The sequence below is a fragment of the Halyomorpha halys genome, unplaced genomic scaffold, assembly GCF_000696795.3.
Source record: "Halyomorpha halys isolate HHAL.00 unplaced genomic scaffold, Hhal_1.1 Scaffold17.1, whole genome shotgun sequence".
In the NCBI taxonomy this organism is placed as follows: Eukaryota; Metazoa; Arthropoda; class Insecta; order Hemiptera; family Pentatomidae; genus Halyomorpha; species Halyomorpha halys.
Window position 1 is genome coordinate 1,296,492 of NW_027112056.1, and position 25,029 is coordinate 1,321,520.

A 25,029-nucleotide genomic window follows, 5' to 3' on the forward strand; every position below is an offset into this window, starting at 1 on the left:
TTTTGATATAAGATAGGAGTGGGTGAGCCTCGTGTGACCTATTCTCAGCCTAGTCAGTACAACTTCCTCTCCACGCCATTACAGTCATGTTGATCAGTCTTCAAAATCAAACATAATTGTAAAATCATTAAACAATTAAACCGAAAAATAAAATATTTAAGTGTTTATATTTTTTTTTATCCCTGATAAAGCCCTGCAACGTTAGCTCATAATGAATAGCATTACAGCTATTATTATTATTATTACTATTATTATTATTATTATTATTATTATACACGGTGAATTAGCGATCTTCCAAAAATATAAATACATAGATAAATGTCAATTTAAAATTACACAAATACGATTCCGGACAAATAAAATAAAATTGCAATGACATCTCTCTTTCTTTGTTAAGCAATTGGATTGCCGCCAAGAACCGCTTTTTCAATCTCCTATGGGTTCCCTAGAAGGCGTTTGATAAATCCAATTCTCACACCAAATATGAGGCACCGATGGGTTTCTTTGATCATAAATTCTAACAGAGTAATGCTTTTTTTCTACTTTTATGGTGGCTTATACACGTGTAGGTTTTTTGTAATATATGTTTTCACTTTATTATTAGAATGTTTTTAAAAAGCTGTGGAGTTAAAAGTTATATAATTAAATCCTTGATTAACGGAAATGTTTTCTGTAATGTATTTGAATGATTAGGTTAAATTTTTTCTATGGAATTTTTTAGTAAAAACAAATTTATTAATTTTTATAATATTTCGAGAACCTTTATCCCCCATTACCAATTTATTCAATACATAGAATTAATTCGTTTTGTTAGTAATCAAATTAAACATTATATTACTATTTTTAAAAACACTTTTTTTCTATTTATTGAAATTTAGTACTGTGTAATACATAATATACATCTAGTAAATGATGGTAATGATACAGATATGTAAAGAAAATACCCAATGAAAATTTCTACTTAAAAGGTCTCGAAGCCATCTTTTTTTCAAGCGCTTCGGAGGATTGTCAGGGATGGAAGAGGAAGCAAGGTTAGAATCTAGTGGGTTTCGTTGGTTGGGGGATTTATAATGGAAAGATCGTTCGGGCTAGATCTGGATATGGAACATTAAGATCTTTTTTATGATGTTATTTGTGACAAACTGAGGAACATAGAGGATTTTATGAAGAATTATGGATTGGAAGTATTGTATACGAGAGAAATTCTAAATTCTATTTTTATTTTATTTTTTTATTATTTTTTTTTTTTTGGTAACATGGGAGGAAGGAGTACAGAGGGATTAAGTTGACATGAAATGAGAAGCCAAAAAGGTGGGTCATATGATGAACCCCGTGGGCGTGACAGAGTGTTGCGGCCAATTACCGACTACCTTATGTTTCAGTTTAGATTAAAATGGCGGCTTCAAAGGCGTATCCTAATCACCTCTTTTTGGCTTCACTCTTTCTTTAAAGGTGTATTGTATATTACCATCCCTTCTGTTCTTTTTTTTTTTTTTGTAACACATACTAGTTTCATTAATGTTCTAATATTATACTTTATTGAGTATAATGTCTTTTTATTTATTATAAAAAACGCACATGCTGCTTTGTTTGTATTGAAGGGTTTTAAATTTGAATTTATAATTTAGGGTTATAATGTTCTGTATTAAGGCTGTACAGTTAACATTTATTGCGTTATAACAATTTACAATGTATTCTTTTATTCTTGTATCACAATAAATAGAAAAAAATAAAATATAAAGTGCTGGCTACTCTCCTGAAATCTACACCAGGACCCTCCAACCTTTTTCAAAACGATACTCCTATCTCTTTCCAGACGTCAGTAAAAAGTCTTGGTGTCACTTTGATCAAACTTTATCCTGGAAACTACTTATTGCTAAAATTTCCCATCGAATCATAGCAATTCAATATAATCCGTTATCTCCTTCCACTTAAACCCCGTCAACTCTTAGTTTCCTCTCTTGTTTTCCCCAATTTTGACTATGGCTGCCTGGTACATGGTGGACCCTCAGGTAATCTCAAATCTAAACTTAAGCGTCTTTTGAATTACGCAATACGATTTATTCTAGGGATCAGAAGAGATACGCACATAACCCAGTATTACGCCGAGCTGAAGTGGCTCTATCCATCCATTCCAAGTCCAGTATTTCCTAGCTTCCTTTCTATTCTAAGTAATTAGTACTTAGCGCCCTTCCTATATCCTAAAAAAACCTGCAATTCAAATTCTTAGTCCAATACAGTACTATTAGGTCCCGTTTATCCGACATCTACCCTCCACCTCATATCACTGGAACTCCATTCCCTCTAGCATACGTCATATACCAACCCTTCCCTCGTTTAAAACCCTTCTATTCACCTACTTTTTACTTTACTAATCTAATCCAATATTATAATAGTACAGATATTTTATAATTAAATTTTTGTTTGGTTGTTTATGTATTTAGTCGGTTGGTTTTTTAATTTTTTTTTCTCTGTATTTAAAATTATTTATATAAAATTTTAATATTAGTTAAAATTGAAGCGTGGCCACACTGGTTTTTGGCCAATATATGTTATTGTAAACTTATAATAACCTTTGTAATTATTCTAAAGTGTCCTAGGCCCAGAATAATAAAATATTTTTTGTTGAATTTCAAGATTACTGATTTTTTTTTAAAATTTTAATAGTAATTAAAAAATCTACCCTTTCCTACTGTAAAATTAAAAATTACAAACAGTTTATCTAACCACGAATAACATTTTTTTAACTAAATAAAATTTGAATACTACAACCTTAATGATTAATTAACAATTTTAATTACAATAAAATTTTAAGACACAATTAAAATCATTTCCGAGAACCCAGTGTTAAAACTTTTCCCTCAGAAGTAGAGTAATTTTTTTTCTCTCAGTCCGTGCTTACTTTTCCATCCTGGAAACTTCTAAACGAGTTCTGGTATAAAAAAAATAACTGAGGACAATTTTAAAATTTAAAAACCGGGAGACCCACCGCTTTGAAAAAAGTTCGTTCAAAGGTTGGTAATAATTAAAACAGGAGGGCTTAACACAACTTCTAAGCCTTTATAGATTTTTTTTTTATTTTTGGTTTTTTTTGAGTTTACATATAAACAAATTCATGTATTAAAATCCAAATAAGTCGAGTAGTAATATTAAAGTCAAAAATTTGATTAGGGAATTTAAAATATTTTTTTAAAAATCATGAGTTCTGGTATAAATTTACTAAGCTGTAGAGTTTTGTGCCATTCATTTCCCAAAAAATATTCTAAATCAATAAAAATTAAGCGATGAATTAGTAATTTTTCCTTGAGTACAGTTAGTAAAAGAGCCTAAGAGGTGAAAAAAGTCATTTATTTCACCCCCATTTTTTATTACTTTTATGAAAAATAGGTATAATTACTAATCAAAATTGATGAGTCTTGGAATAAAAAATGGCGCCTGATTCAAAACGTTTTTCTTTCGGAGCTCTTTAAACTGCTCTCACTATATCTTTAAGACTGCCAACAACTCTAGAAAACCTAAGAAAACGTCATTTAAAGCAGAGTAAATTTGCTAAAACGCGAGCCCTAATAGAGCTATTTCTGTTAAATAGTTCCCGAGATATACCTTTTAAATTTCAACATTTTATAAAGAATGTTCTGAAAAATCAGTAGTTAGTGAATTTACATTGAGAAACCATAAAACGTACAGATGTCTGCTAACCCTCAAATTAAAGCTAGTTAAATTTACTATCAAGTAGTTAATGACGTTTATCTTCGTAGGAGTTGTAGTTTTAGTGAAGGTTTTATATAAGAACAAATAATTTTGGGAAAGTTTTATGGCAATTTTAGCCAGAAATAACAGCTTTCTCTGTTAAAACTAATCAGTCACAAGTATATAGGAGCATTTGGAGTTAATCCACTGATTAACTATTATTAATTAATTTGTTTTGGTAATCGAACAGAAAAACGTAAGTGAAACAGAAAATAATTATCTGGTACACCCATGTCCTTGGAGTTAGAAGCGCAGTTCCTTACCAATGAGCTATCCTCTCCTTATTAATTAATTATTATTTAATGACAATGAATATTTATGAGAACGAAATAGCTTACACCACTTTTCCTCTCAAGAGCTCATATAATCAAGTTGGATCTATTAGATCAATTTAATATAATTGAAATAAATATTTCTTGAGAAGAAATATTAATTTTTTTAATACTTAATACAAATGATTTTCCTCAAACTCAGTTATTTATTTTTTTTTGTCTTATCGAATTATTTTTTTCTAAGCATTTAATTTATTTGATTTTTCCTGCCGGTTAATCCGTAGAACTGACTAAGCCGGCTAATTAAGAGTGGTCTGCTGTAGTAACAAAAACAATTTTGCTGAATTGAGTTAGGTGTACATATATGTTAATAATATGGAAAAAGGAATAAAAATTTTCATATATATGTTATTGTAATTATTAGTAATCAAAGACTCCCCATTAAAATCTTTAACTCTCTTAAGTGATTATTAACAGATCAAATAAGCCATAAAGTTCGCAATTACAAATTTATTTTTAATCAGTAGAATGATTTCTCTAAAATGATATTTTTTTAAAAAAGTTTTCATGCCAAAAATCTAAAGCAATATTCATGTAGCATCAGAGGAGAGGGGTTTTGGAAAGTCATGCCGTTTTCTAATGTCAGTGTTCTGGATAAGGTCAGCCAAATTTAGCAGCTTAAGAGGAACAAGGCAGGTAAATGTCTAAACGTAGCCTGATGCTAAATGTTCTATATATCATGTATACACATACACATAAATATACACAGTCTCTATCTCCTGTACACTCGACTTTGTGTAAAAGTGTGTAAAAAAAACAACTAATTCGTTAATGACGTCTAGCTTTATTTTAATTTTACTAATGTCGTTTTAAAATTATTTTTTACTTTTCATATCATTTTGTTTTGACATTCTGAATAATAATTTTTAAAAAATTCTAAATAATCATGAAACATTATAAATAATAATAAGGATAGGTTATTACAAAATAGACCTCCCCCCCCCAAAAAAAAAATTACTGCACTTAATATCTTAAAAGACTTTTTAAAAAATTATCTTGGTTTAAACATATTTTTCTAAAAATCCATGAGATATTCAAAATTTAAAAATAATGTACTAAAAGCTATAATTAACAAATAATGTAAAGAATGTTCAGCGATAAAGGCTCCCGACTTGAAAGAATTCAAATAACATCGATGATATGAACTCCCCTACCCGTATCGAAAAAAGGAAAAAACATAAATAAAGAAAAAAGTGGAAGAGGCAAACGAATTATTGTCGGAAGGGATATAAAAGGAAAACCAATATATAATTCTTTAATAGCAGAACAATGCTCTCAAAAGAAAGTTTTAAATGAAAAAATTCCGTTCCTTTCATGGGTCAGCTGTGCCTAACAGAAAAAAAAAAACACGGAATTTTTTAACTCCCATCTCTTCTGCTTTAAAAAAAATATCTTTACTAAAACGAAATAATTTGTAGGATTATCGATATGTAAATATGTATAATTGTTTAGGAAACGAACCACTTGATTCATTTACAGACTATACTTAATATAATTGAAAATCCAGAGTAAAAGGAGATATCACACATTTACTTAAATTTTCAGAAATTTTATTTGGAAATCCTTATTATTTTAACTTTTTATTAAACCATTAAGCTCGTTTTCTCGTGTGCTTTTTTTCCTGACATACGGTGTGATTATCTAGAAATAACCAATCTACTCTAACCATGGTGGGGGGAGGGGAGAATTTTCATTTTGTGGGACCGCTACAGAAATAAAAATTGACTTCCCAAGCAGGATTCGAACCGGCACCGTTACAGTCATGAAGCCCCCATCTACAAACGATCCCCTCCTGTTTTGGCTTTACCATCATTACGCCTCTATTCAATTATCTATCATAAACCATTGTTTTATGTCTAAAAATTAAGTTACCACATTTCTTCCCTGCAGCCTTCAACCATATTCATTAAATAATATAACTACTAAAAATTGGAATAAGTGCTTATTTTTTTATTATTATTAAAGCCACTCTTAAGAAATGGAAAAGTTATACAAAATTTTAATTAAAATAAAATACTTGTTGTGAAATGAGGTGAGATTGTGCCAGGTGGAGCAGGATTAGACACAAAATTGTCATGACCTACATAGAACATCCAAGTCATGATGAACGAAAAATCAGGTTCATACCATTCATATAACTAGACGTATTTCTGCTCTAAATTAATTCGAAAATGATGATAAATAAAGATACATAAAAAAATATATATATAGATTTGGCACAATTTGATGGTACTAAAATAAAATAAAACAGTTTAGCTATTTTTATTTTTATATTATATATGTTATATTTTAGTTTATATTGTATAACAAAAATACCTCAATAAATTAACTTTTTTTATCACCGTTTGAGCATGGAATTTTTTTTCCTTTTTACGAATGATCAGTAAATTTTTATGTGAAAAAAAGTAGGTCAGAGTTTAAGATATATTTTTTTAACTATCAGATCACGAAATTTTACTATGTAATAAATTAAATTGCGATTTTCTCTTAATTTTATTTTTGTCACTAAAATCAAAATTTTGAATTTATTAAAACTGCGTAAACGTTGGTTTTCTTTTACGTTTTTAAAATAATTTTTTTAAATAAATTTGCATTCCGTTAAAATGGTGTAGTATAATTATATAATAAATATTCAAATAATAGACTAAAATGCCTAACCAGAACATAAATTTTAAACAAAGCAGCTTTATGATTATGCTTTGTTAGCAAAATTCATGCAATCAATGACATCGGCCTTAAAATTGGCAAACTAGTGATTACGAAGCTCTTTGCTTAGGCCATTTACATGTTTAACGATTCTAGCTCTCGACCCCTATATAGAATAACGTCCAATATAATAAGAGGTTCCGTACAAAATAAAATTCATATCAAAAATTAACTGAATGAACTAATATTAATAAAATTCGACAAGTTATAATTATCTATAATTTCATGAAAATTAAATATGATAGGAAATGCATCAAATGGATATTAATAGAATAATAAAAAATATAAATGATGCAATTATTGAAATTAATTAATTAATGAAAACATATATTAAAAAAAATATTAATTTATATATCTTTAACAGCAAAATAAGTTATAAAAATAAATCTTCTGATAAATATTAAATTATATACTGTAGATATGAGGGGAGTGAGGGGGCACCGTGGTAAGACATTAGGCTACTAACTCCAAAGGTTCGAATCCGGCTAGGTAGATGATTATTTTCTGTTACGTTGAAGCCGTGAGTCAACCCTGTGGGTTATTGAGCCCTCCTGAGGAGGGACCTAACCCCTAATTATCATTAGGGAGATTTTAATCATACCCCTTAATTGGGTATGAAACTGGAATTTCAAATTTAAAGGTGTTCTATGCCTAGGACTTTACAGCGTCTTTTGAGCTAAATTTACTTACTGGAAGTACCACAATCGATTTTTCACATTTTTTTTTTTTTTTTTTCAAAAACGAAGGTAACGATTTTGATTAAACTCAGAATATCTTTGTACAATTATATGGTCTCCATTATCTGTTGGATCTTATCCTTAATAAAATAGTTCAACAAGTCTGTGATACCCTAAGCCTTTCTTCTTATTATTATTATAATTAAACATAAAAATGCAAAGCCAAAAAGAAAAATACGAACGACTAAAAAAGAAAAAAATCGTATAATTAAAATAATCGGTGACATTCAGAATATTTGATTTCTACAACTTTTAATTCTAGCTCATGAAAATAAAGTTGATGAAAATAAACTGAAACTCAGTTGATGAATCTGGGATGAACTTTAATCCTGACAAATTCAAGTTAAATATCATAATACCGAGAACAAATATTGGTTCATTCGATTAACAATTAAATTGTTCAAAACTAATGTAAACTCAATTAAACAGAACTTGTAACTGTATCAAGTTACTCCAATCCGTTTAACAACTGTGTTAAATACATTACGACTCCAATCTGGGAACCCATGTCGTACAGCTCAATTTATTACTTTACTTGATAATACAGTGCGAGCATACAAATCAACCAATAGCTCTCTTTAGCTTTTAGTTCATTCAAATTAAACAAAAAAATACAAAACTCAAACATTCAAAAAATATAGAAACTGTCCAAATAGTACAAGAGCTAGAAAGAAAAAAAGGCAGTTATCTCACCCCAATTTTTTATTACTTTATTGAAAACTGTGTAACAAGTGTAGATAGGGGAATAAAAAATGGCGGCTGTTCCAAACCTTAAAAAAACATTAATTTTTCATTCGGAGCTCTATATCTTAAAAACTACCAACAACACTAGAAAATCTAAAAGCACATTGTTTAAAGAAGAGTAAATTTGCTAAAATGTGAGCCATAAAAGGGTTATTTACGTCCAATAGTTCTCGAGATATAGCCTTTTAAAAAGCAACATTTCATAAAAATTGTAAGTTATTGAAATATCAGAAACCATTGAACGTACAGAGGTCTGTTAGCATTCATATTAAAGCTAGTTAAATTTACGATAAAATAGTTTATAACGTTTATTTTTGTATAAGTAGTAGTTTTTATTATATTTGACAAAATAAACTCACAAAATGTTAATTTATAGTTGATCGTATAAAATGTTGAATTTTTGAAACAATATATCTCTAGCCCCATTAGCCGCACATATGTCTGCTAAAACTCAAAATAAAGGAAATTTAACTTACTATAAAATTGTTTATGACACTTATCTTCGTAGAGGTTAGCAGTTTTTATGATATTCACATATGAATATAAATTTGGCAAATAAAAATTTATCCAAGCAACTGTAAATCAATTTATTTTAGAAAATATCATGTGAACTACTACTCCTACGAAGATAGACGTCATAAACTACTTTATAGCTCATTAAACTAGCTTTAATTTGAGTGCTAATAGACATCTGTACGTCAAATGATTTTTGAGATATAGATTTTAAGAAATAAATTCAATAACTACTGATCTCGCAGTACGTTTCATACATTTTCATGAAATTTTGCTTTTTAAAAATCCATATCTCGAGAACTATCGAACGTAAATAGCTCTATTAGGGCTCATATTTTAGAAAATTTAGTGTACTTTAAATGATGATCTCTTAGATTTTCTATTGTTGTTGGTAGTTTTAAAGATATAGAGCTCCGAATAAAATATTAATTATTTTTAACGTTTTGAAACAGCCGCCAATTTTTATTCCCCCTACTTATACTTAGCAGACTCATCAATGTTGACTAGTAATTATACATAGTTTTCAATTAAGTAGTCAAAAATTGGGGTGAGATAACTGCCTTTTTTCTCCTCTTGGGCTCTTGTACTAAAACTTCTTCTTCACCAGAAGCACGCAGAAAAAAAAATTGAAAGACGATTAACTGACTTTTCAGGGAATAAAAGTTTGCAGGTTCTAGCAACTATATTAACTTCCAACTAATTTAGACGTTCTGACTCGAGTCGGTAAGGGGAAACAAGTCGACTCAGTCGAGGAAGTTTAAAACTAGACTCATTAGACGGGTACAAAACGAAAGTCACCGTGAGGGAAGACGAAGTTCATTGGAAACGAGTTGCCTCAGAAACTAGCTAGATTTTTATTTATTTTTTTTGTAAATCGCTATTAATTTTTTTCTAGAGAGGAAATTACAGTTTGTACAAATACAGGAAGAATGGTAAGTATATTGTTTTATCAACTATAAACTTTTCCTTGTCTTAAGTAAAATTCTTTACCTCCAATCCAATAAAGAACTAAAAAAAAATGTGAATAAAAATCTTTTGCTACAATATAAAAAATATTTGTTAATAAATTGACCATCATGAAGTATAATAATTTTTTTTTATGTACTAAAATTATTTTAAAAAAACATTTTGACAAATACATATATTTCGAAAAATTAATACAACAAAATAATATATTCATATTCGTTGTTTCAGAAGACAATATTGATAAATTGCCAATTGGGGAGCAAAATCAACCATAAAAATTATTCAATTTTTATTCATATTAACTTTCTTTATTTTTAATTAAATTGAAAAATGTAAAAATATATTTTTTTCTCCTATAAATAAGATATATTCAATGCCGGTTTCAAGAGTAGGATGAACAGAGAAAAGTCAGGAAATTTAATTTTTCTTGAAAAGTCGAGAAATTTCATAATGCTGGAAAAGTCAGCAAATTTCATTATTCTGGAAAAGTCAGGCAATTTCTCATTTCAGATTAAAATGAATTTGATTTTACAACATTACATTGGAACTTGGAACATTTTAATTTTACACATAAATTGAAAAAAAAAACAACAAACTTAGATGGGAACAACTTTATCACCAAAAAATCTTGAAAATTGAAAATGAAATAGACTAAACAAGAACGTAGTCGGCAGATGTGAATATGATTGGAAGTTCAAAAAAAAAGTTTTGAATACTATTTTTTAATTTAATTTTTGTTTTACCAGTGATGTGGCGAGAGAGATGCGCTGGGATCTTTTGAGCTCTGCTCAACCCCTCACACGTGGGGGATAGAGTGGGTTCAGGGATCCTCAGGCCGATTGTGTAAATATTGTATATAAGAGTGTAAATATTACTAGTGATTATATTATTATTTTTATTATTATTTGTTTTATTTATTTATTTTTTCATACACATAGTTTGATTATGTTCATTTTCTTTATCATTCTGTTTGTATATATTTTAAGAGAGATTTCATTTATTTGTATTTGCTTTTTTTTAATTTATTTATTTTTACTCTTATTTTATTTTAGTATGAATGTAATCATTGATCACCATTACATATTGCCAAAAACCGTGTGGCAGATTGTAATATCTATCAATAAATAATTAGTATCAATAAAAAAAATAAAATTTTTGTTTGGCTTTATTTTTCATTTGTAATATACTCTCGAAAGATTCCCTGACCTTCTGATGAGGTTGACGAAAATTTCTGACCGTCCTCTGACTTTTCTACAGTTATGAAATTGACTAACTTTTTCAGAATTATTTAATTTCCTTACATTTCCAGAATTATTTAATTTCCGGACATTTCCAGAATTATTTAATTACCTGACTTTTCTAGAACTATTTAATTTCCTGACTTTTCCAGAATTATTTAATTTCCAGAATTATTTAATTACCTGACTTTTCTAGAATTATTTAATTTCCTGACATTTCCAGAATTATTTAATTTCTTGACTTTTCCAGAATTATTTAATTTCCTGACTTTTCTCGGTTCACTATACTCTTAAAACTGGACTGACATTGAATAAATCTTATTTTAAAATAAAAAAAAAATGTTTTTACATCTATCAATTTACTATCATAATATTGATAATTAAAAACCCCTATAATAACAAAATTGGAGCGTTTAATTTTGTTGGCTCTGAACGTCATATCCGTAATTCATTTTAAAATTATTGGTTTATATTTGAAATTTTTATATAACCGAAATTAAGACTAGTAAAAACATGTTTTAAATAGTCTTTAGCATTGTTCTTCTTTTTTCTAATAACACTTCTAATAACAAAAATGTTCCTTTAGGGTGAACCTAATTTTATTGTCTACGATTTAAGACTTCCGAACTTTATGAAATTATACGTATGTCTGTAGTATGCATTATCTGATTTGTATTATAGGTTTCTCAACACGAAGGAACAAAACATCGATTTATATTTGTTTAAGATCGATATTACAAAATCGACTTTACTGCTCATTCGAGATCTAAAAAACCCAAATCCACATCCCTTCTCCAGGGAGAGTCAATTACTCAAGTAAATATTTGAACATAAATGAAAAATAAGTCGGCAACCTTGTTCAAACAGTATATTCTACTCCATCAGAAATGTCGGTTCTATCTTTTTCTTTTCTTATTTTTTGAGTTAAGGAACGTTTTTCTAAAGCTGGATAAAGTAATTCATTTAGATGACTTCTTTTAAATAAATTTCTTAGTATTTAACAATAATATTTAAGGCTTAGCGAACCCGAAGGTTCTATGCCGATATTTTTTAAGTTTAATGACTCCACTCCAAACCCAAATAAGTCTTAACACAATCATCCCTACTACGTTTCGGTCTACCCCTTGGACGTTTACGACGGTTCAATGTATATAAACATTTTACTAAGTCCCAGGACCTAACTCACCTTATCTTATTCGTCGCAATGCGAATTGATTTTTTTTTTTCTCTTTGTCTTCTAAGGAAATGTATAGAGTCCAAGATTGGAGATTAGAAGATTAGTTTCTCGTGGAGGTAATGAAATAAATATTGACTGACTCCGGTGGGAATCGAATCTACAATATTCTGAATCGGGCACCTGAGCCTTCACCCTAACGTACTCGCCCATTTCGTCGTTAAAAAAAAAAAAATAAATTGATACATTCTATGTGAATTAATAAAAGATCAAATTATTAGCACTAATGGGGTTGATATGATATGAAGGGTATAAAGTGGGGGGTTAAGTAAAAATAAATATTATTTAGGAACTAGCAACTCTTTAACTGACTTTATAAGCATATGATTTGTAGTCGTTAGATTTTTAGCAAAAATCTTTATTCAGGAAATATAAAGGGGTCAGGAATAGCGTAGGGCTTAAATTTAAACCAAGTCCCTCGGGTCTAAGCCTGAGTGAGGTCTGAAGTCCCAACGTGAAGTGCAATTAAGCAGTCTTTGCGGTTCCTCCCATAGCAATCGACCTTAATTGCCCCGTCAATAGTGACCTTATGGGGCTAATTTATATATCTGTTAATGTACATTAATATATGTAACAAATATATAAACAATAAATATATATTGTTAAATGTTTCAATTTAAAAATTTGATAAATTACATAATGGCGTGTTAAAAAAAAAAAGACCGTTTTATCAAATTCAAGTTTTCAAAACTGCACGTCGATTTCGACTATTATAGCACTTACTAGACAAACGGTCTAAATCTTCTAACACATTACAAAAGACTGATCTACATGACTGTAATAAGGCCAATCTGAACATATGGAATCGAGCTTTGGGGCTCCACTAAACCTTCGAATTCCCCTCGTATTCAATCCTTACAATCCAAAATCCTTCGTAAAATCCTCAATGGTCCTGACATTGTCTCAAATAAAATCATACATCAAGACCTTAATGTTCCCTAAGTAACCGATCTAGCCCGAACCAGATATCACTCCTTCCATTATAAACTCTCTAACCACTCAAACCACTTAGTTTCTATCTTGCATCCTCTTCCATTCCTGACAATCCTCCGAAGCGCCTGAAAAGAAGATGGCCACGAGACCATCTAATGTAAAATGTGCTACCAATGGGTAGTTTCTCTACACGCCTGTAACACTCCAATGTAACTTAGATCAGATTTACTAAATGTATTATAATGTACAGTTGTAAATAGCAATAAATATTTTTAAAAAAAAGTTTTCATAGGACTGTAAATAGTTTAATCCTATTTAATACTTACCAATACTTGACAAGAACGCACTACGCGGCGTTAGTTTCAAAACTTTAGCAGTGGTGATAAGACGTTGGAAAGGAAGAAGGGCTCCGGGCGACCATTAATGGATATTGATGAGGTTCTACAGGAAGTTGTCGAGTCTAATCCGTCCCCAAGTACTCGCGAACTTGCCAGGGAGTGTGGTGAGTCGAAAGATACTGTCAGTCGCCATATACTCTCCATGGGGAAGGTGAAAAAGAACAGTGGACTGGTCCCTCACGAACTTACTCCTCAGCAATCAGCTAAGAGGTTAGAAATTTGTGAAAAAAAGTTTTAAAAACTTCACGGGTTCGAACTCCTGTCTCATACACCATATAGTCCATACCTCACTCCATCTGATTACTACTTTTATCGATCCATGGCCCATTTCCTTCAAGGGAAACAAATTGATAATTTTACGGAAGCTCAAATTGCAGTCAAAGAGTTCATTGACACCCATCCCAAAGAATGTTGTCAGAATGGAATCGAGTAATTAGCCAACAGATGACTAATAACGATAGATAACAATGTACTATACTTATTAATTATAAGTAAGAGTACATATATAAGAGTATTAATTGTATTTTATATAACGAAATACAAATATTTGGAATCGAAATATACCCCATTAGTTTTCTCTAGTTAAGATGCCAATAATAATTATCATCATTCAGGCCTTCATCATCGAATATTAACCATAATAATATTAGATTACTATTAAAATATATCAAACTTTGTTACGATAAGAATTATAAAAGGACCGTAAAGGTAGTTAGAAATTACAATTAAATTTTACATAATTATCAATTTAACTAACAACAAAATCATTATCGTTACAATCAATCGTTATTATAATATTATTACTATACAATCAACTAGTATGTATTATTGAGGATACAATTCAAAATAATTAGTCAAACTACTACGATTACAATTAATTATTCCATTATTATAATTTAACTAACAATGAAATCCTAGTAAAACAATCAATCTTTATTATCATATTATAACTATGTAATACAATTGAAAATAATTATCCTAAAACAACTACTTTTGTAATTGAATTTTACATTATTATCAATCCAATCATTATTATTAAATTATTAGTATACAATAAAATATTATGTATTATTTACAATACAATAACAGTAATTAGCCATAAATAACTACATGGGCCGTTCATAGCGCAGTGGTTGGGCGCATTCTTACCATTCTGAGGTCTTCTATTGGCGGTGCCGGTTCGAATTCGGACTGGGGTTGTTGACTTTTTTCATTGAGTGGTGGTCCCACAAAATGAAAAACTTGACACCCAACAATGGTTAGGCAGTATAGGGCTCCAATGGGGAGCCTTGACTGAAACAAATATTTATTCAAAGTGGCTTATATTTAGTTTATTGATAATTATTTGTTCAAAAAATGGGAAACTTCAGTTTATGGTATTGTATATGCATATATATGTCCAGTTATGGATTGATGGGTATGCTGTGTGTTATAGCAGTGTATTTGGGCAGCATGACCAAATTAAGCATTTCTCTCTTGATTCTTTTGACTGCTCGTGTTTGTAATATTTTTATTTTATTTATACAATTTTTTATTTATATATTTATTTAACACTAGATTGGCCTGGTTGCTCTTACATGGTTAATATAAGTTATATATTTTTTTAATAATTAATTATGAGGGGGTATAGTCTCATACAAAAGACACCCTTAGCACTGTATACAATGTTATAAAAAAAAAAAAGATAAAATTGAATAGATAAAAATAATAATTCTTAATAAGAGAGAAAAATAAGTTTAATTGCAAAAATAAAGACATTCATAGACCTAACATAACAAACGTTTTTTTTTTAATTTTAAAAAAAGGACGAACAGAAAAAAATAAATAAAAGAGAAATAATATGAGTAATAGAATTGATAAATATAAGATTTATAACAGGATATCCTTATGCAGCTTGGGCTTCAGTCTTCTGGTTGTGGTTGGGTTTCCCAAGTTGTAGGTCACTGCTCCTTTAACTGTAGGTAACTAGAAGTTGAACTTCATGAATCGTTTTTTTTGTAGTAATCCTTCATTGACTCTATTTTCCGATTCTAATTCCCGATGCAATTGGCTATTTCTTATAAATTTTATTATTACATTTATATACATACATATATATTTTAATTAATTAATTATTGTTCTAATGTATTCCCTATGTGAAAATTGTTTATAATTTTGGCAGTAAGTTTAGTGCTAAAGAGAAGAGGAAGATGCTTGAGTTTATTTACCGTGACAGAGCAGAATTAATGATAAAACCGCGTAATAGAAGCGGGCCACACTTGACTCCCTCCTAATGCACAGCTTCTTAGTTGTTACCGCAACCAACATTAATAATGCTACTCAACTGAGTACCTCAGCTCAAAAAGCGAGGCACCACTATAAATAATATATCTCCATACTGTACTATTTATAATATGTTTATGATAGAGAGAAATATTTTTTTTTTACAATATTTTTTTATTATTGTTGTATGAAGAAGTATACCTTCAACTTAACTGCCAGACACACTTCACTTTTGATTGACTGGTTGGGTTCGAGTGGACTGTATAATTGAAAAATGAAACACGATTGAATGAAAAATAAAATTCTATTGTTTAAGTTACAAGTGGTGTAGGGGGTGACCGAAAACATTTATTTATTAAATAAATCAAAACTTGTATCCTTTTTAGTCTCAACACTTTTTTATTTCAACAGTCCAACGTTTGCAATAAGTGGTTTGTGCATATGGTAGTGATTTGGTGGATAATTTTAAAATAAGAAGATTTAGATATTTATGATTTTAAATTTAAAAAATAGATTTTAACTTATAATTAATGAATGACCTGGGCAGAATAGCCTGCAAAAGAAATTTTAAATTTTAATGTGAGGAAGAATTTATAATTGAAGATATCCTTGAGAATGGCTGAAATGGCCGAAACGTTGGACTGTTTAAATAAAAAGTGTTGAGACTAAAAAGGATACAAGTTTTGATTTATTTAATAAATAATTATCTGTCTCAAGAAATTGAAATAATATAATTAAAGAAAACATTTATGATTAGATGGCTAGTAAATTTTTAATGGCTGGGCTATGGAATTGCATATATAATGAGGTGGTTGATGATGATGTAGATGTTAGTTGTTGCTAAGTGTACATTACTTACTCTATGCTTTCTTACTTCATACTTACTCCATGTTCCCTCCGCTCTCCTATGATTCTCTCCCCTCTTCTCCTGGGGATAACTCCAGGAGTTCTACTCACTCGTGGTAGATATTAATGATGAGTTAACAAAAAAGAAAAGATGAACTGCTTCTGGCTGAAGACAAGATGGCTATCTCACATTAGTATGGGTTGCTTCTCACCACAGAGAGCGCTGGAGGAGGTGAGTTTTGACTGTTGGCCACATGGGCGCTAGTATATCCTGTAGACTATTATATGCCATAATGTATTATGGTGGCCCCTCCAATTCAACCTTTCGGTTGCCGTAGGTTACCCGGAACAATTGTATTAATTTAAAAATTAAATGTGTACCGCTACAAATCATGAAGGGTTACTTTGTAAGGAAGCACTAGACCAACGGTTGTGCAAGAAGGTGATTTGTTCCGAATCAAGCTCGACCGTCAGAGTTTCATCCAACCAAGAGGCTAGACGAACCCCGGAGTACTCCCCAACCTATAGGGCTAACTAACGCCCAGAGAAGAACGGAACCCGTGTCTCCTTGGAGTTAGTAGAATAGTACCTTATCAATGAGCAACTCTCTGCTAAGTACCTATATTGTATATTATTTATATAATATTAACTAATTCTTTTCCTCTTTTTCTGATTTGTTCTTAACCCTGTCTATTTTATCTCCTCTATCTCACTCTCATTCATCTCATATTTCTTACCTCCAGTTATCCATCAAGGCTAATCAAATGTTAAGGCATACTGTACGTTTCGACATTAGATTAAGATAAAATAGAACGTATAAAAAAAATGAAATAATAAAAAAACCTAAACTTGGATAAATGAAAATGTAAGTAAAGACAGTAATAAATAAAAATAAATTAGCAATAAGTTAAAAATAAATTAACATGTATAAATAAATATTAAAATTTATTACATTATTATCCCACGTTACATACCCTTCTTTATTTAACTATTATTTGTCAACTAATAGTTTCATCCTGATTTTTTAAAATCTATTTACTGTTTTTAAAAATACGTTTAATTTTTTTTTTTTTTTTTATAAAAATTTAGTTCTGTTAAAGCTCTTTGTAGAAACATTAGAAAACATTTGCAAAACCAAAAAGATAATAGTATAAAAGATTAAATACCTCAACAGGAGTCAAAACCATCATCAGATTGGTGTAGTACAGGATTTAGAACGGACCCCCCCCCCCCGTCAGCGAGATAACGATACATCTTGTAATCTTCAAAATTTTAGTTAATATACTTTAAATTTTTTTTGTCCTTATTTGTTTCAGAAAGAAGAATCTAACGCTACTCAAGTAAGTTTGAGGGAGGTAAGTGGTTCTATGGCTGGGTCCTACAGCTGCGAGGTTTCGGCCGATGCGCCATCCTTCCACACTGTTGTAGTTACTGCACATCTTGATGTCGTAGGTAATTAGAAATTCAACATATTATTCACCAATTTCTAATTATCTTTTTTTATTTATATATTAATTTCTAAACAAGCGTTTATTTAATTATTGATTATAATTTATAATTAATTTAATATTGAACCTTGTGTAAAATAATTAGCTGGATTTTTCATTATTGAACTAAATGTGTATTTTAATTTGTTTAGTAAAAGCATTTCAGAAAGTAATGTAAGATTTTTAATAAGTTTTACGATATAAACTTAAAAAAAAAATAAAATAAACCATTTCATATTTATTAGTTTGATTTTAATTGTAATAAAAAATAAAATAGCATAGCAAGCTTTGGTACATCTTAATTCCAAAGACAATTCCTAAGTAAGAAAAAAATGATATATACACAACAAATCGTTTAAGGAAAGGTTTAGACGAGATGTTCCTAAAATTATGGTTTTTAAAAGTGAAACTTCTTTACTGAACTCAAGAAAGAAAAAAAAATTAAACGGGAGTAAATTTATTCGTGACGCAAGGGAACGCTCGAGATGAAACGGGAATGGTATGGGGCAACGCTCGATGTGCTTTGCATTTCGATTAAAATATTTTGAATACTGAAAATCGTTGTTGCACACTGTAAGTGAGGGAAATGTTCAGCATTTCATCCTCTTTTTAATGCTTTATAATTCAAAATTGTATCTCTACCCTACACCGAAATAGAGACGCGAAAATTGGAAAAGATAGCACCAGAAATTTAATGATGACGATTTTTAGAATATATGAATTAAAATATCTTCATTACAACTAACATGTCATTTTAATAATTAGTATGTATTATATAAATATATACTAATAAATATCATCATACTAAATAAAAAAATAAATAAATCTGTACCTCTAGAATCCATGAAGGTACAATGGTGCAGTACTTGTGACCAACAGTTGTGCACGGAGGTGATTTGATCATAATCACCCTGTTTAATTTTTCCATTATTTCAATTCTAAAAATTTTCTATCTTTTTTCCATCACACATCTAAATAAATTTAAGTCCAAAGTATAAAAATTACATAAACATTCCAAATATAGTAAAAAAAAAAAATATATATATATATACATAAAACACAACATGGTCGTTCCCATTTACAATCTATTAATATTTTAAAAACACATGCGTACAATGATTAAAATAAAATAATTAATTATATTAATCTAAAAGTAATAAATATAAAAATAATAATTATAAAAGATACCAAATATAATACAAAGAATCGATAAATATAAAAAGTAATAAATATATGTATTTACAAAATTGTATAGGTATATAAAATAATGTGGGAATGCGGATAGCCGCGAGGTAAGGCCCGTGGCTACTAACTCCAAGGACCCCCAAGTTCGAATCCGGCTAGGCAGAATTTTTTTTTCTGTTGGACTGTAGCCGTGAGTCAACTCTTGTGGGTTCTAGAGCCCTCCTGGGGTCCACCCAGCTTCCTAAATTGTGTAAAATCTGGCAGTTGAGCGTGATTCTGACCAAATCACCTCCTTGCACAACCGTTGGTCTAGTAACAGTACCCCATTACAAAGTACTGAACCCCTGACCCTGCATGGATTGTAGCGGTACAAATTTAATTTAATTTAATTAATATAAAGTAATGTATAAATAAAATTTCAATATATGCATGCTCTCCACTTAGACATCACCATAGAATTTTCAATATAAAATGACTGATAATTTTCTATTGAGGTAACTCATACAGATTTAGGCCACAATTGAATTTAGCTCTTTGCCTACAATATTGCCTTCCCAATCCCACCGTGCTAGTTCACTCAAAACTTCAAGCCATGAGAAGGTGTCCTGGCCATCGTAAATTTGATATACGTCTGGAAGATTTTTTATGGCCTGGAGTGGGGCCGCGTGTCCGTCAATTTTACTGCGAAGCGCTAGGTAATTCCGACAAGCAAGGCCCATAAAAAGTACTATCGGATCAATGTTCTTCGAGCCCTGTCGGAAAATGGAGAAACTGATCTATCTCAGTGTGATTGATTGAATTGTATGCAATGATGGTTTTTAGTTCATCGTTCCCAGGAGAAAACTGTTCATAACCTAATTTTAGAAAATTTCACTCAGTTTCGGGTCTGTGTTTTATTTTTTAGTGTTTTAATGCTGTCATCGACCCTTGTTCCTTGTGTACCCATCTTTCTCTCTACTGAAATATTTTTGATAAAAATTAAAATGATTGTAGCAGTTAGTTTAAAGCGTTTAGGATTAAAACGTTCAAAAGATACCTCCATTTAAATTAATCTTGTGTTGTCAGTCAGTTGCGTCGTCAGAATAAATTTTCCTGAATAAATGAAGTAAAAGTTTTAACTTCCTCGAATATCAAAGGTAATTATTCGAAATAATGTTTTAAAGAAAACAGTTAATTTATCCTTGAAATGGAATCATAACCGATCTAGGGAACATCTTGCAATAATATTTATTATCAAATCAATATTTTATTTTATAAATTTTCATAGGTAGTTTATCAAAAATATTTTTTATTATAAAATATTAAGGAAAACAATTTTAGAACCCCCATTTTTACTTACTTATATATGAAATATTTAAGTATTTTTGTTAATAATTTATTTATTGATATTTACAATTATATATAACTAGTAAATTTGCTATTAGATATAAAATGACATGATACAAAAATGTGGAGAATCTACCCATTTGAACTTCAATAACGTTACATGGGAAGAAGATCTCGGAGCCATCTTTTTATAGACGTATAGGAGGATTATCAGGTATTGGAGGAGAAGCCAGGTTAGAAACTAGTGGGTTTGGGTGGTTGGGAAGTTTATCACGGAAGAATTGGTATCTGGTTCTGGCCAAATCGGCATCATGTGGATCATTGAGGTCCTGATGGAATTGGTCCTGGAAGGAGCATTAAGGATTTTACTAAGGATTATGGATTCGAGAGGAATTCGACGGTTTAGTGGAGCCCCAAAGCTCAACTCTGTATGTCCAGATTGGCCTTAATACAGTCATGTAGATCAGTCTCTTGTAATGGCTTGGAATTTTAGACCGTTTGTCGAGTAATTGTTGTTATAGTCTTAATCGAGGAGCAGTTTCCTGTCTTTTCTGTCTTATATGGGGATTCCATGTCAGTCGTTTATCGAGATTTAGTCCAAGGCATCTGAGCAACGGATCTGAAAAAAAAAAAAAAAAAAAGTTCCTCAAAAAGGTATGTGTTTTTCTGTGAACAGCCTAGCTCATTGATGAAAAGTTGCATAAAACTGAAATAACATATTTAACACAGGTGTATTCGTGAGATTTAAAACTTTGTTCATTAAAAAAAAATAACCGGTGCTTTATGCGGTTCATTGCTTGCTACAGTCCTCATTACTAAATAATCATAATAATAATATAATATATAAATAATATGGACAGGTTCGAATTGGAAAAACAAAAAAAGGTCCTATTTCCCCCGATTGAAATCGTATGTGTTACCATTTCGTTACACTGTTGTAATCCTAGGAGGAAAAAAAATTAATAATTTTTATTTCCATCACAAGAATTCTGAATATGTATTTTCATAGCAACAGAAAAATAAAAATGTTTTCTTTAAAATCCCCCCCCCCTTACTCATCTTAGATCGTTTTGAACAACATTTAATAAGAATATTAACATTATCATTTTATTAATAAAGTATTTGGAATACATATTAAATTATTTATTATAATCTAAATAATTCATAATAATGCTTTTTAGACGTGAATATCTCCTAAACAAAGCCTGAAGAACCTGCAGATGGAAATTTTTATCTCGTTTTGGGATCCTCTTTTCATATTTTCTGTTTGGACACTTGGATCTGAAACACTCTGTATATATCGTTATTTATGAATCTAAGTTAATAAATAGGTGTTGAAATCAAATAATTATGTTGAAAAGAAACAAACTAATTAACATCCGTTAATTATATAAATCATGTTTAGTTCGGAGATCTGACTTGAAAACTAAAAGAGAGAAAATTCCGATTCAAGAACTGAAAGAACTTTTGTTCTTTTGTTGTCGACGGAATTCCAGCACGTAGTCACTCTTTGATTGGGATTTAATTTCCTCCTTTCCCCACCCCCCTCCCGAAAAAAAAAAAGTTCAGAGGATCTAATTCCAATAAACTTGAAAAGGTTCCTTTAAAAATGTTAATTCCGGAGGAAATGTTTTCAGATATTCCGTGAAGGTTAGTGAAAAAATTCTCTGAAGAGTGTCCTTTGCTAATAAAATCTAAATTGGCCATACAATTGCCTCTGGATCTGAAATGAAAGTCTTTGTCACACGAAAAGCTAAAAATGGAAATTAAGAGAAACAGTGAAATATTACTTTTTTTTATTTATCTATATTGAAATTTATAACTGTACATTTATATACATACATCCAGTATATTTGATTTAGTTTGTAAAGGAGTGATACAGGCGCGTGGAGAAACTACCCATTGACGTTTTTACATAAGCAGGTCTCGTGGCTATCTTCTTTTCAGTCGCTTCAGAGGATTGCCAGGAATGGAAGAGGAAGCAAGGTTAGAAACTAGTGGGTTTGGGTTGTTATGGAGTTTATAATGAAAGGAATGGTATCGGGTTCGGGCTAGATAGGTATGATTTTATTTGTGACAAAGTAGGGAGCTTTGAGGATTTTGGATTGTAAGGATTGGATACGAGAGGAATTAAAAGGTTTAGTGGAGCCCCAAAGCTCAACTCCGTATGACCAGATTGGCCTTATTACAGTCATGTAGATCAGTCTTTGTGATGAATTGGAAGTTGTCTTTTCAGTCTTGCGTGAGGATTCCAGGTTAGTTGTTTATCCAAATGTAGTCCAAAGTAGCGGATCTGTTAGTAAAATATTACTAAAAATTAAATAAATTAATATCGTCTATAGGTTTCAATTTAACTAGTAACATTTATATGAGTGACATCTCCAAAATATTCTCGAAATTGAAATGTTCTAGATGAGATTTCTCTAGAACGATGCATTTATTTATCTTAATTCATAAAGTTTTGAAATAATATTGTTTATTTTATTTGTTACAGTGATCTTAATAGACGTAATGATATAAAACTACCACAACCTTTGTTATTTGTTATAATATTAATATTTCAAGTTTTAAAAAAACTTCTTGACCACTTCTAGCCCGGATCGTAGCTAGGCGGTAGGACGATCCTAACAAACTGAAGACTTCGGTCCTTTTGATCAACAGCACAAGAGAAAGTTCAGCAAAGTTGGCGCCCAATTCAAAGCGAGCCTATATAATTGCAACTTCAGAATATTGTCAAGTTCAAATTAAGTTAATGTTAATATCAAAGAGTAAATATTGATTTTAGTTTCTTGACTACCTAAACTGCAGTCCCCCAAGTATAATAATCAAACAAGTTGGAATAAATGAGATTCTAAACTTAAATAGATTTTTTTTTCTATTTATTTATCGGAATTCACAAAAAAAGAAAAGAAATTAAGTAAATTTGATGTGATATAAAAATGGAGTGATATTGGTATGTAGAGAAACTACCCAGTGGTAGCAATCTAATCATATTTTTACACTAGAAGGTTTCGAGGACATCTTCTTTTCAGGCGTCTCGGAGGATTTTCAGGAATAGAAGACGACGCAAGGTTAGAAACTACAGGGTTTTGATGGTTAGGGAGTTTATAATGGAAAGATTGATATCTGGTTCGGTCTAGATCAGTTACATATGGAACATTAAGTTCTTTATGGATGATTTTATTTGTGACAAATAAAGGAGCATTGATTGTACGAAGAATTTAGGATTATAAGGATTGCATACGAGAGGAATTCGAAGGTTTAGTGGAACCCCAAAGCTCAACTCCGAATGTCCAGATAGGCCTTATTATGAGCATGTAGTCTTTTGTATGATAAAAACTTAACTCAACAATTTTTAAGTTTTTTTTTTTATTTATTTGTTGATATTTACAACTGTATAAAAAAATACAACCAGTAATTTTTTTTTATTTTTTTTAAGTTAAAATTGAAAATCTCTGTTGTTTAAATTATTTTAATTTTTTTTTTTTTATCATTTCCTCTAAAGATGTTATTGAGAGATGGTCCTTTTTTAAAAAATACACAAGGAATAACAAGAAATAAAATTAACTAATAATTATATTGTTAGAGTGCCTACAAGGGTTTCTATTATTAGAAACTACAAGGGAGGCATTTAATACGATTAATCCTATTGTCGGTATTACAGAGGCACCCAGCGGTCAACCAAGCATTCATGGTCTGAAGCCCAGGTATAGGCCCGGAAATGTTATCAACGCCAGTTGTTCAACCCCGGGTTCAAAACCTGCGGCAAATCTGACCTGGTTTGTCAACGGAGAACATGTAAGTATTAACAATAAGTATAGAACTATAATTCTGTAAATGATTATATTAACGCTGTACTTTTTAATATTAATTTAAACATTTTTTTAAAATGGTTTGTATAATAATAAATCTAAGAAAGGATGTTCGTAAATATTAAACAAGATACATTAAAAAAGTTGTTAGGTGAAAGAGCCTAGAGGGTAAGCCATGGTCGTTTAGGTTGTGTCATTTCAGGACGCAAAAATTGAATGAAACCAAAATTTAAAATTATAGCAGTGCTTTATTAATTATTACAATTATTTCCTAGGAAAAAAATGTATTTTTTATTAAATTAATATTTTTTTCACTTCTAAGGGGGCAGCTGCCCCCCTCTACTCCCCGCTGGGTACGCCCATTGGGTGAATGCCTATTGAATAAATAATAAATAGTTAAATAGTAAGTAATTAATAAAATATTTCATGAATGTCATATATAATATAAATTTGTTTTATTTTTTAAATATGTACATGAACTTAAATTTAAATAATCTTGATTTTTTACATAAATTTACTAATTTTATTTTCATATATATTTTTTTTTCTCACTATATTTT

The 25,029-nt window shown here is 30.1% G+C and overlaps 1 protein-coding gene across 1 annotated transcript in view; it reads left to right on the plus strand.

Annotated features, from left to right (window-relative positions):
• Window positions 1-25,029, plus strand: part of LOC106680382 (cell adhesion molecule 2) — a 113,159-nt gene that overhangs the window by 62,183 nt on the left and 25,947 nt on the right. The window contains exons 2-3 of the mRNA XM_067050012.1: window positions 17,976-18,111; window positions 24,322-24,455. Of these exons, the coding sequence (XP_066906113.1) occupies window positions 17,976-18,111; window positions 24,322-24,455 (270 nt within the window). The remainder of the gene's footprint in view (window positions 1-17,975; window positions 18,112-24,321; window positions 24,456-25,029) is intronic.